Source organism: Myotis nattereri (assembly GCF_964212035.1).
Source record: "Myotis nattereri genome assembly, chromosome: 3".
NCBI lineage: Eukaryota > Metazoa > Chordata > Mammalia > Chiroptera > Vespertilionidae > Myotis > Myotis nattereri.
In genome coordinates this window covers 190,625,457-190,638,779 of record NC_138077.1, presented here as the reverse complement: position 1 = coordinate 190,638,779, position 13,323 = coordinate 190,625,457, and the positions used below count along the sequence as shown (strand labels likewise).

The following is a 13,323-nucleotide window of genomic DNA, read 5'->3' as shown; positions in this document are numbered from 1 at the left end:
CTCAGAACTATACACCTACTTTTGCCCTACCCTGTAGTATCATTCTTTGAATAGCTCCTTTCAACACTTGTGCTTCTCTAATTTAGTTTTCTTTTTCATTTTTTTTCTTTCAGGGTTGCAGAGCAGTTGCTGGGGTGATTGACCTAGGCACGGTGGAGATATTTCCCATCTTCAGAGCCATGCAAAAGGGCCTCATTGACCAGGACACAGGCCTGGTGCTCCTGGAATCCCAGGTTATCATGTCTGGCCTCATTGCCCCTGAGACCAGTGAAAAGCTCTCTCTGGAGGAGGGCCTGGCCAGAAACCTCATTAATCACCAGATGTACCAGCAGCTCCAGGAGCTACAGGATACGCTGTCCTTAATAAGCAGGTTTAGTGAGAGGAAAGGCCCTCTTTCTGTAGTGGAAGCAATTGAGAAGAAAATTATCAGTGAGAGAGCTGGACTGAAAATCTTAGAAGCTCACCTGGCAACCGGAGGCTTCAGTCTCCCCCCTAATGAGGACCTTATTAACCTAGAGGAGGCTTTTCATCAAGGCCTCATTTCTGAATGGCTTCACTCAGAGTTAGAGTCTCACCTGAGATCATCCAAGAATTTGATAGACCCCAACACAGCTGAGAAAGTCGGCTTGCTGGATTTGATTCAGAGATGTATTGTCCACCAAGAATCAGGGTTGAAATTGCTGCCTGTCAAGCAATTGGCAGGAGGAATGGTGAGCTTGAAATCAGGCCGGAAGGTTAGCATTTTCCGTGCGGTTCAGGAAGGCCTAATAGATAGGCAGGTCACTGTCCGGCTGCTAGAAGCTCAGCTTTTTGCTGGTGGCATAGTAGACCCAAGAACAGGACACAGACTTACAGTGGAAGAGGCTGTAAGACATAATTTGATTGACCAAGATATGGCCTGTGCTATTCTCATAAGGCAGCTTCAGACAGGAGGTATCATAGACACTGTCACGGGGCATAGGCTGACGATAGATGAAGCAGTGAGCAGTGATCTAGTAGCTGCTAAGATTGCCCTTGTGATTCTGGAGTCCCTTTGGTCATTCATGGGGTTGCTATGGCCTGAATCTGGAGAGATCCTCCCAATGACAGATGCCCTGGAACAAGGTATTGTGTCTAGTGAGCTAGCTCATAAAATCCTTAGTGAACGACAGCATATTAAAGCTCTATTTCTACCAGCAACCACAGAGATTTGGTCCTGGAATAAGGCAATAGAAAATGGTATATTGGACAAAGATCTTGCCAATAACTTAAAATCAATTTGCATACCTGATGTGATGCCCCACATGCAATTAGCAGATTCTTCAGAACAAAGCAAATTGAACATTAATCCTGGAGCATCAGGTCTGTCGAGCAGCAAGGGCCAAACTGAGGGCATGGCAAGCCACAGGGATACGCTGTTGTTCCAGCTGATGACTCACAGCTACATTAATGTGCGGAATGGACAGAGGGTGCTCCTGCTAGACAATGAGCTGATAGAAACACTAACAGCAAATGGTGAATATCAAGCAAATCCTCTAGAAGTGTTTGGAATTGGACATCAGAAACCAGAAACTTCCAGGGAATTAGAAGAATCAGTGAATGTGGAAACAACAGAAACTTTCTGTGATAGGCTGACTGTGCGGTCACGTGAATTCCACTCTTCTCAGAACAAAGAATATCCCAATCAAGCAAATTGCATGGAAGCAGAAGGCAAAGAGACCATTATAGTAACAGAAGGTTCCCCTACAGAGAACCCTGAAAAAGACCTATTTGTAGGAGAACAAAAAGTGAGAAATCCAAACATTGATACTTTGAAGGTCAGAGGTCAAGTTAAATCAGAGTTTAAATGGCAGTTAGTAGGTACCAAAAAGGAAGATCTAACAGAAGTGTCTACCAGAGAAAATATCAGCAGAGGATTTCTCCTTGTAGTACCCCCTGAGGAAACAGAAGATGTGACCACGGTGGTAGAAAAAGATCCTGTTTCTAATGAAACACAAAATGAAGAATGGCAGACTCTCAGAAATGCGTCCTTTATATGTCAGAAAGAACAAGCAAACCCACTTGAAACTGAACATATTCCAGGTAAAACTAGAAGACCTCTCATAAAATCCCAGAGCAAGAAGTCACAATTTCAGGTAGAGAAAACTGTAGATTTAGACTCAGAACTCAAGTCTGAAAATGACATGAATGTTCATTCTCTGGACAAAGGAAGTAAGGATGACCATAAACAAAGTCCAGAAGAACAAAACATGATAGGTGGTAGTATGATGATGTTAGAAAAAACAGATGAGGCAGATCATGGTCGTGAAACCTCCTTGTCATGCAGTCCTCCTTCAGAATTGCTTGAAGAAGCTACCTTACACAGATTATCTACACAATTACTCGACGGTGGTATCTTTCATGAACAAACAGGTCAACAGCTGTTACTGAATGAAGCCATAGCCAGCGGTATCGTGCCCAGTCACACTGCTGTGAAACTCATGGGAAAGCTGAACATGTTTCGGGGTTTCTTTGACTCTCAGACTTGCGAATCTTTGACGACTGAAGAAGTCATTGGTGAAGGTCTGATGGACGAGAAACTGCTGCATAATGTCCTCATGGCAGACAAAGCTATTAGTGGTGTCTTAGACCCACGTACCCACACACTCTGCTCCGTGAAGGAAGCAGTTGCAGTTGGACTACTTGACACACAGACAGCCACCAGAATTTTAGAGGGGCAGGTGGTGACGGGTGGAATCATTGACCTGAAACGAGGCAAAAAGGTTTCGGTGACTTTGGCCTTAAACCTTGGCTTGGTGGACAGTGCTGACCAGACTGAGCTTATAAATCTGGAAAAAGCTTCCAAAGGCAAAGATACTGAAAAAACAGTTAGGGAGAGATTAATTAGCTTACAAATGGAAACAACTGGAATTATGGACCCTGATAGCAAGGCCCCTCTAACAGTTATGCAGTCCATTGACAGAGGACTTCTGGAGAGAGAGGAGGCCATTCAGTTGTTGACTAAACAGGTGGTAGATGGAGGTATCATTCACCATATATCTGGGATGAGACTTTCTGTTGATAATGCCTTTAAACATGGCATCATTGATGAAGATTTAGCCAAGCAACTCAAAAAAGTTGAGAACATAAGTCTCCATCAGTTTTTTCATCCTGAAACAAAGGAAACTATTTCCTTCCCTGAAGCTATAAAATTAGATCTTGTTAACCCAGACTTGAAAGGAGAAATCCAAGAAATTCAGGCATTGACTGAAAGCTTTGTGGATCTGATTTCTGGCCGGGGATTGACCTTGGCAGAAGCTGAAAAAGAAGGATTATTAACTAATAAAGCAATATTGTCTTCAGGATTGATGCATAGGATTGTAGATCCTGAGAATCACAGAATTGTTCCCTATTCGGAATTGGTAAAGAAATGTAAGATTGATATTGAATCTGGACAGAGATATCTAGAAGTAATTCCTTTCTCAGACATTAAAGATGGAGTGAGTGACAAAGTTCTTACATTGTCTCAAGCAACTCAGCTGGGAAAAGTAGACTTTGCATCAACACTGAAAGTTCTAGAAGCTCAGGCAAATACTGGAGGAATCATAGATACTGCTACAGGACAAGGACTAACATTGGCATCAGTTTTGAAACAGAAATTGGTGGATGAAAACATGGTCAGAACTATTGCTTCTCATCAGGTACTAAATGGAGGAATCATTGACATATTTAATGATCAAAGAGTGACTTTAAAGGAAGCTATTGAGAAAGGATTTATTAGCCCTGAACTGGCAACTTTGATCCAAATAGATACTTTAGAGTCCAGTGATCAGGGGTCTCAGATTGAAAAGCAAGATGGAATTGAAGTATGTGAATTGAAGAAGGAATTTCTAAGGAAGGAAATGTTAATTGCTTGTAATCAGACTGCAGAAATGAGTTGTGATAAAGAAGAAAATGGAAAATTGTTTCAAATTGGAAGTCAGTCTGCACAAGAAAAGGTTAAAAGGAGACTTTCTGGTGAGGAGCAGGCAACAAAGGGCAGGGAAATTTCATTAAAAGAATTCGAGTGTAAGGATCAAGATAAGAAGAGGGCTTCTTCAGATGCTAAAGAGTCTGTCAGTATAATAATTCCTAGTGATTGTAAAGGCAAATCATTGGGCCGAGGTTCAGTGACATGCCCTCACTCAGAAGTTTGTGATTCTAAACTCAAAGAGGTGACTAGTACCAACATAGAAAAAAATACAAATGAAGAGCAGGAAAAAATAGTGTCACAAATAGAAATTCTTTCTCATATGAAACAGTCTGCAGCAGACTTAGATAATAAAAACATAAGGGAAAACCAAAGAGAAGTTATTTCAGAAGCACAAGAATCAAATTGTGAAACTTCAGGCAAATTTCTGAGTGAGCAGGTTATTCAGAAAGCAACAAATACTAGGGAGAAAAGGAAGAGAGAGAAGAAGAACGTGATAGTTATAGGAGACAGTGTCAAAACATGCAGACCACCAGTTCTTTCAGAAGTAAAGTTGAACCAAGAAACTGCCATTAGAAGTGACCATGACTCTAGTATAAAGAGTCAACCAGTGGAAATTGCCATAATTGAAAGAGGGAAAGAAGCTGATAGAGAGGTGCGATTTTCTATTCTATGTAAAGCTGAGGACCCTTCTTCCCCAATGATACCCAAAGGAGTTTCTGTAAGAAATCAAGATGCTTCAACATTTTTCAGCTCTAATCAGGTCAGTGAAAGAGAAGTCAAAAATTTAAGCCTCTGCTTAACTGTAAAACCAGAAGAAAATTCATCACAAGAAATTACAAGAGGGGCTCAGAGTGAAGCGTTCTCTTCTGTGACCCCAAGACCATTGCACTACCAGGAATCAGTTGGAAAAGCCCAAGTTGCAGACACATCCCAAATTTCCAAAACAGACAAGTCTTTCCAAGGAACCACCAGACAGGAGACCAACTACCGTGAAGATTCCTGTATTACTTCTAAGACTAAGGAAACCAAAGATCTGATCTTGTCATCTAATGAACATGAAGAAAAATCATACCAAGAAGTACCTTTTGACTCAACAAAAGCTCTTAAATTAGAAGAAATTGTAGATTCTATAGTAGACCCAAAAGAAGTCAAAAAGGACTTTCATCATCAGGATAGCAAAAGTGATAGTGAACTTTATGGGATTCTTGAATCTAAAATGGTAGCAACTAAGGAAATAACTGGAGAGAAATTTCTAGAAATGTCAAACCCTATAGTTACAGGTGCAGAAGCAGGGTCCTTTGAAGGTATAGTGACTCAGGGAGTTCCCAGGGTCTTGGTGTCTCTTCTTCCAGAGGAATTGTCCAAAGATGTATCTCAAAAAAAGAGTACCGAGCAACAGGGTGCCACCATGAGTCCTGCTATTCCAGAGGCCAGTGAGGAAAAGACAGTGCCCCTCATATACCCGACAATGAAGGTGGATGAGGAGACACCACCAGAAAAGCTCAGAGAAAGTCCTGGAAGTGAACAAACTCCCGCCCTGACCGCACCGAGGGGGAAGGGAAATGAAGGTGTAAGCACGGAGCCCTCCAGAGCAACGAAAGTAAGTCTCCCAGTGTTGCATTGTGTGTGTGTGTGTGTGTGTGTGTATTTTTTAAAGATATAACTGGTTTAATGATAAAACTTTTGACTGGATACTGAGTTTACATATGAATAATTATATGCATGCATATATTTCAGGGCATTAGATAATTCTATAAAGTATAACTTAGTTTGGCGAGTATTTGAGATCTTGCTTTCCAGAAATTGTCATCAGTTTGGCTCAAACTCTTATAAAAATTCAAAAAAAAGTATAACTTAATTTACCATTATTTGTTTTTAACACAGTTGTTGGAAACTTAGGCAATGGCTCAGATGTTTTCCTGAAATTTGCAGGGGTTTTAATGTAGAAGCTAACATTGAAGCTAATTTGAAATACTGGGGTGATGCTGTCTAAAGTTAGAATAAGTTTTGGAAACTTTGCTAAAAGGATGCTTACAGATTGATAATTATGAGCTTCTGCTCCTGAAGGAAGTTAATAAAATCACTTTTTTCTCTATTGATTTGAGAAGACATAGACAAAATAGCCTGTTATTTCATCCCACCCTAAGTGTAATAAAAATTTCTATTTATCAATAAGATCCAGCCTGCTTTCAAAAGCAGGAGAATGTCAGGCCTGAGTGAGTTTTCTTTTTGGCTTCACAGAATATATTTAACCGGCGACTCTGTCTAGAGCATGATGAGAAGCTGGTGTCCTATCTGTCTCTATTACGAGACATTGAAATGAGGACCAAACAGATTCAACCTGTGGAGCGTAGCCTGGCAGAGCTACAGGATCTGCGATGTCAGGCCAAGGTAAGTTCCCAGAGACTTCCTTTCTCCAGGCCCACCAATTTGGAGGAAGTAGAGAAGAAAAAACATGTTCAACACACCATGATTTAAAGAACAAAAAATAGATTAGAAAGGTGTAACTGGAGACCTCTGACTGGGAAATACTGGTTCACAGAAACTACAGCAGAAGAGACTCAAGGGAGGAGTAGTCTGCAGGGTCAACTACAGTAGGGAGACCAAGTATAGTGAGGGCAAAAGTGGGATTAGCACCTCAAAGTCACTAGTGAACTTGATAGGAGTGGTTTCAGCGGAGTGGTTTGGTGGGCTTTAAACTAGGTTGCAGTGAGAATAGATGGGAGATTGGAAGGTGGGGACAATTAATGTACATCGTTCTTTCCAGAAGCTTGGAAGCGCAGGCAAGGAAGGAGGTAGGACACTGGCTGGAGGAGATGGACTGAACGAGGAATCTTTTGAGTAGATTTCCGGGGCTGAGGAGAAAGAAGAAAAGGAGAACTTGAAGTTAGAGGAGAGAGGAAGTGATCGCTGATGGAGTGAGGTTCCTGAGGACATAGACTTAGACAGCCTTGAGAGGAAGGAAGAGTAGCTTTCACCAAACCTGGCGGTTAAGAGTCGTCACAGGATTGGAGACACAATGAGGGCAGAGATTGTAGAGGTTTACCAGATCTCTCAATATCCAAGTATGACCTTGGGTAGTGGCTGAAGGGGAAGTAAGGAGGATGCCCAGAAGAGCTATCTAGCTTTCCACACCTTAACAGGATTTCGGGCTTCTCTACTGAAGATTAGAATACTGTAGACTAGCTGAGTAGGAAGGCTGGCTTGGGATATTTTTATGCTCTTTGGTTCTGCCCCCTTGGAATTTAGAGGGGGAGTTGTCCTTTTTGATTGACTTATTTTACATAATATTAATAAGACATATGACATTCTCAGAGAGGCAGCAAGCTGTAGTGGACCCAGCATTGCCCTGAGTCAGAATACCTGAATCCAAGTCCTGGCTCTATTGCTTACTGTCTGGCTCACCTCAGACACAATTTTACATTTAAGTGCTGAGGCATCTCTTCTGTAAATCCAGAATTATAATATCTACACACCTACCTCAAGGATTAGTGATTGTGAGAACCAAATAAACTGTTGACTGTATATCAAAACACCTTAGAAGCCCTGAAGCCTTTATAGGCATGAGGTGAGAGAAAAATGTCTTCTCAGCTGATTCCGACATAGCAAGATTTCTAGTCTTGATTTTGGAAGGAACTTTATTGTATCCCCTCAGGTGTTAGACAAGGAGCTAAAGGATCTGTCCACCTTGGTGAGTCAGGAATTGGAGTGTGTGAGTCAGATTATCATCAGCCAGCCTCAAGAAGTCCCTGCTCAACTGCTGAAGGCTCTGGAGAAGGATGCCAAGAATCTTCAAAAGTCCCTCCACTCCGTGAGTGACAGCTGGAGTTCCAGACTACTCCAGCTGCAGAATGCTGTGGAAGTAAAAAAGGTAGTTTCTTGTTTTATTCACCAAGTCTGGGCAGGTTTGGAGACTTTTATCATCTAATTTGCCATTTATTTGTTTAGACTAGAGTGTTAAATCAGCACAAACAGCTACAAGGCAAACTTCAGAATCTGCAAACCTGGGTTGGCGATACCATTCTCATTCTGAATAGCAGGGAATGTAGCAGTGAAACAGATGCTGACAGCCTGAATCAGTGTCTCCAACAATGTGAGGTAAAATTTGCAGCCATTCTCAAGCTTTTGTCCTTTGAGTTGTCAATTTTATTTTCCTGCCACAGAAACCAGTACTTACCTTTCTTGGAAAATTTGATTTTCCATTTTCAGAGATAATAAAGTCTGCTATGTTTCGTTTTTTGGGTTATCATACCTCTGGCACTTCAGTCATTATGATTATTTTTCCTTTCAGCTATTCTCTGAGAGAGTCTGCAGAATGGCCTATTATTATCAATGGCCTCTTTATAACTGAGCATCTAATGTCTGTTCCCTGTTTTCTGTTTTGCCCAAGATCTATGCACACACATCAATTTCAGGAGAATTTTTGGTCAATGATCTAGATTGTGGCTTGGCAAACTTTCTGTAAAGGACCAGATAGTAAATATTTTAGGTCTTGTAGGTCATACTCAAAATGGCCCACTTCTCTGGCATCCACTCAGCTCTGCCATTGAAACATGAAAGCAGCCATAAACAATACATAAATGAATGGTCGTGGATGTGTTATAATAAAACTTTCTTTACAAAAATAGTTGACAGGCACATTTGGCCGGCACTATAGATTGCCAACTCCTGATCTAGAGAGATGCTTTTCTTGTTAAGCCCCAAATTAATTGGTACTTTTCATAAGTCAGTGAGAGAAAGATACAGGCTCTGAGATACATATGAGCCAGAGAATTTTCTCCTGAACATTGTTCCTTTGGGGGGGGTGGGGGGGGCGATGGTTATACTTAAGATACTATTAGATATTATTCACACAGGTTTTTCCATCCTTTGCTTAAACTCTTTAAAGTCAGAGCAGAACCAGAGATGTCCCCTCCTTCTGTTCCACCCTCTCCCTTTTCCCTAGACTTAAGAGAAGCAGACAAAGGTTTGTCCATGGTCAGGCTCCTCGTATACAACTTCACTCCTGTTTATCTTGTAAGAACTGACCTGCCTTCTTCTTTTATACCCTTTTATCCAAGATGTCATTGGGGGGAATGAGTAGCAGACTCTGGTTCACTGCAGGGTATTATAAGAAGCAAGGGTGAGGAAAATTTCTGTGACTTAGTACAAGATATAAAAATGTAGCATCTCATGTGTGCATTGGTTCCTCCCCCCCATTGTAAGTTATATGAATTGTTTCATGGGAGAGAGCCACAGTCTAAGCCTTGTTTTCGTAGTGATAGTTTCCTAGTCCATGTGTTCACAGTTGAAGGAAGCATGGTCTAATGATAAATAGCCAAGAAGCCCTCCCAGCCTGCCTTGCAGGGTTGCTGGCTGCTCTCAGTTTCAAAGTGATAGAGATAGAGATATCTTAATTATTCTTATTGCCATTGAAATATCCAGTGTAACAGCTGATGGCTACTACATTTTTGTGGGAAAATTGCATGCTTTTAATGGTCTGAAAATTGATAATTATAATGTTTAGGCACTTATTACTGCTTTAAGAGAGCAATGTAACTATTATATAAGAAAGACTGTAATCCTTCACAGTTGTAAAATGTATAAGCAACATTATTTACTGTAAAAATCATGTTTTAATGAACCACAAATAAATTGGATATTTTCTCACTTCTGACCTATCAGTAACTGCTGGACAAATACATATAAATTTTGAACCTAAGAAAATAAATTAGGCAGATATAGCTCAGACCAGAAATTGATGTTGTACTTTTCAAACTTTAAAAAAAATAAATTCAGAGATCTGAGATCAGTTCTGGTGTAGTTCTGTTAACGTAAACACATGAAAGCTTGCTGCATTTGGACGTCAGTACATATTAAAGGAAGCTGAATGGTAACTCATGAGGAGTGTGGAGAGACCAGAAGTGCGGGAGACTTCCAGTGCTTATTTGGCTCTAGGAATGATCAGTGTCAGTTACAACAATACAGAAAATTAGCCTCTCATTGATTATGTTGGTTTTTTATTAAAACCAACAGTTTCTGCTTCAGTAGAGAATTAGAAATTTTATTTCTCCCCCCCCCCCCTTTTTCTACTTACCTTAGGATTTGAAACAGCCCATGGCTGAAAGGAAATCTCAGCTGGATGCTCTTGCGTTCGATGTCCAGTTCTTTCTCTCCGAGCATGCCCAGGACTTGTCCCCCCAGCAGAACCGGCAGATGCTGAGGCTTCTGAATGAACTGCAGGGGTCTTTCCAGGACCTTGTGGCGCACACTGCAGCTCAGATGAATGCCTTTCAGGGTCATCGTCAACAAGTGGAGCAGGCAGCCCTGGTCAAGGTCAGGCTGAACCAGCAGCTGGGCCCAATTTGTCTTTTGGGATGTCCTGTGTTTGGGTTTTCTGGCCAGAATACATCTACCATGATTCCAGGAGCCTGCGTTTACCAATTTTGAAATTTCATGTCATTCAGGCCAGTTTACAGCAGGCTGTTTTTCTTGCCATGTTTTGGTTTTATGTATGCGTGTGAGAGAATACATGTGTTTACATGTGTATGCATGTGCAAATATTTTCTTTTTTATAAGACTTTCCCCTCACTGTGTCTCATTGTCTCTGACTTTCAATGAAAATCACATCCCCAGCCCTCTTTTCTCCCTTAGCCTTCTTTTGAAGGCCGTTAAAAACATTTAGATACTCTGACTCTTGAGAAGAAGTGTTAAAGTCAGTTTTATTCTGGGCTTTTCAAATGATTAACACTCAGATTCCTTGACAACCTTCCAGCAGATGACACGGAAATTTTTATCAGAGTCATATTAATTTTTTAGGACCTCTAAAGCAGCAGTCGCCAACCTTTCAGACCTTGCAGACCACCAGTGGTCCGCGGACCACCCATTGGCGACTGCTGCTCTAAAGTATCATTATTTTCCAGCCCCTTTCTTCACACTGTCGTGCCCGGTGCTTATTTTGGAAAACCATGTGTAGAAGCAGCGGTGATACATTTTTGGGAAAAAACTAACCACCCGACCACTTTTCGTTGTGACCCTTTCTTGCAAAAGTTAACATTATTGTATTAATGGTAACAACCTTAGAAGGCCACGAATGATGCTTATACCATTTCTGCTCTTTGAGTAATAAATTGGAATTCAGCAAGATGATATTAGAATTGTCATTATCACCACCAGCAAATCCATCTCAGGATCTGCTTTATTAAATATTGTACAAAGTAGAATAGAGCTTTTGAGTCAGGCTTAAAGGAAGTTAGGTTAGTCAATTTTATATGCCCCCCATTACTGCTTAGTTGTTTCAACTCTATTAAAATCTAAATAAAATACTAATGAAATAGTTTAGGTTACTTTTCAAATCTGAAAATTTGCACTGTCCTCACTTAGAAGTGTATATCGCCTATGGACAGTTACTGAAATAGCGTTGGTCTGAGCCATCTTAAGTAAGACACAGCCCAGATCCAGGGTAGGCCTCTGAGCTGCAACCGGTGCTACAACTGCATGTGAACATTCTCTCTGAGCACATAATTAATTCCACAATGTTTATTAACCTTGTAATTGTCGGAAATGTTCTGCTTCTCTATATTTGCCCTGAATGCATGTGTATGTCTGTGTGTTAACTTGTTTGCTTTGCTTTTTTCAGATTCAGTCTGCACCCATCCTAACCCATGAAGATCCCGTTTTACAACTGAAGAGCTCTTAGGAGTTCTCTTGCAGAGCCCTTCCATTTGTCCTAAAGAGGGGAGAGAGGGCCAGTTTTGGCACCTGTTTGTAAGTGCAGGTGACTAAAATGCCATCAGAAGGTAGAAACTGGTGGAAAATGGTTTCAGAAGGATGGTCAGGAGGACACATCATGCTCAATTGCTCAGTCAGGTGCTTCCGTGTCAGGCAACTGAGATGAGATCTGGGATCAGGCACAGAAACATATTCCCCCCCTCCCCTTGGGCCTGGCTTTTCTCTTTGATATCAGTGTAGACAACTGAACGACAGCCAGTTGCTAATGTTGGGCACTTTCTTTCTCAAAATAGACAAGCCCCTCATTCCGATTTAAAGGGTGTCTACATTTGTGAGACGTTGAATTTATAAGTCTGCTAAATTATTAAGAAGCTCAATTAGATTATAAATTGTCCAGTTTCTTGATTTATTTTCCTTCTAGTACATCCTTATAATTTTCCATATTTTGACTAATAGGAATTGATCAGAACCCCTGGTTCTGGTAGAGGAATTGGTCAGAACCACTATTTATTATCATCTCTGGCTTTTAAGCATTTGGGCTCTTTGTTCCATTTCTAAGGATAATAACAGCAGTCTGGCAAAGGAGCTCCCAAACCAAAACCCGGAAGCATTCTCACCTGAAATTACCCCTCATTATAATCCAGACCCCAGACCCAGGTCAGCAGATGAGGGGAGCTTTTAAATATGATTCTGTGCTTTTTCCTGTTCTAGTCTCCCACCAACTTTTCCATCTTAAGCTGTAACCTTGTTTTATATTTCAGGGAGTTACCTTGTTTTTGTAAAACGAGGATTATTAATTGTCTTTTGGCCCCTTTGCATTTTAATTAGACCTTGCAGAAACAACAAAATACTTGTCATGAGAAACTGGAGGATCTTTGCAGCTGGATAGGACAGGCGGAAAGAGCATTGGTGGGCCACCAAGGTAGAGCCTCCCAGCAGGATCTTTCTGCTTTGCAGAAGAACCAAAGTGACTTGAAGGTCAGTATAAGTTAATCCATTTATTTGCATTTTGTCAACAAATATTTATAAAGGCTTGCTTATGTGCCAGGCACGTGCTTAGTGTTAGCAACATAATGGCAAATAACCCTGCTCGCATGATGCTTACAGTCTAGTGAAAGAGATGGATATTATAGATAATCACAAAAATGTACAAATAATTACTAACTATTATACATATAAAGGAAAAGTTACATGAGAACATATAACAGAGACTCAATCTAGTCTAGAATGTCAGAAAAGATTACCTTGAAGAAATGTCCCTTAACCTGAGAAATGAACGATGTGTAGGGGTTAAGGAATGCAGGGGTGGGAGGTGGAAGAGAATATGCAGGCTGAGGCTTATGTGTCTGTCTTCAGGTGGGAATGGGATCAAGCACCACATATTCCAGAACTGAAAGAAAGCTAGTTCAATTGGGCTAAAAAGAACAAAAGGAAGATTAGGAATGATGAGGCTGGAGACTAGGCAGTACCCACACCTTGCTGGTTCTTACAGGCTACAGTGAGGATGAGAGTAGGAAGGGCTCAGCTAGAATACTGCTGTCAACTCTTCTTTATAGGAGAATGATCTCTTTGAGGATAACTCATTACAAAATAAAAATCTCTGCTATTCACCATGTTTATGGGTCTCCTTTTTTGTCTTCACTAAATATTTTCTCAGAAATTTAAATTTAAATTTTGCTTAA

At 40.9% G+C, this 13,323-nt stretch overlaps 1 protein-coding gene across 1 annotated transcript in view; it reads left to right on the top strand.

Annotated features, from left to right (window-relative positions):
- MACF1 (microtubule actin crosslinking factor 1) overlaps positions 1-13,323 on the top strand; it is a 340,411-nt gene that overhangs the window by 215,034 nt on the left and 112,054 nt on the right. Inside the window, exons 38-43 of the mRNA XM_081085882.1 lie at positions 114-5,531; positions 6,173-6,322; positions 7,587-7,802; positions 7,880-8,029; positions 10,013-10,246; positions 12,470-12,619. Of these exons, the coding sequence (XP_080942008.1) occupies positions 114-5,531; positions 6,173-6,322; positions 7,587-7,802; positions 7,880-8,029; positions 10,013-10,246; positions 12,470-12,619 (6,318 nt within the window). The remainder of the gene's footprint in view (positions 1-113; positions 5,532-6,172; positions 6,323-7,586; positions 7,803-7,879; positions 8,030-10,012; positions 10,247-12,469; positions 12,620-13,323) is intronic.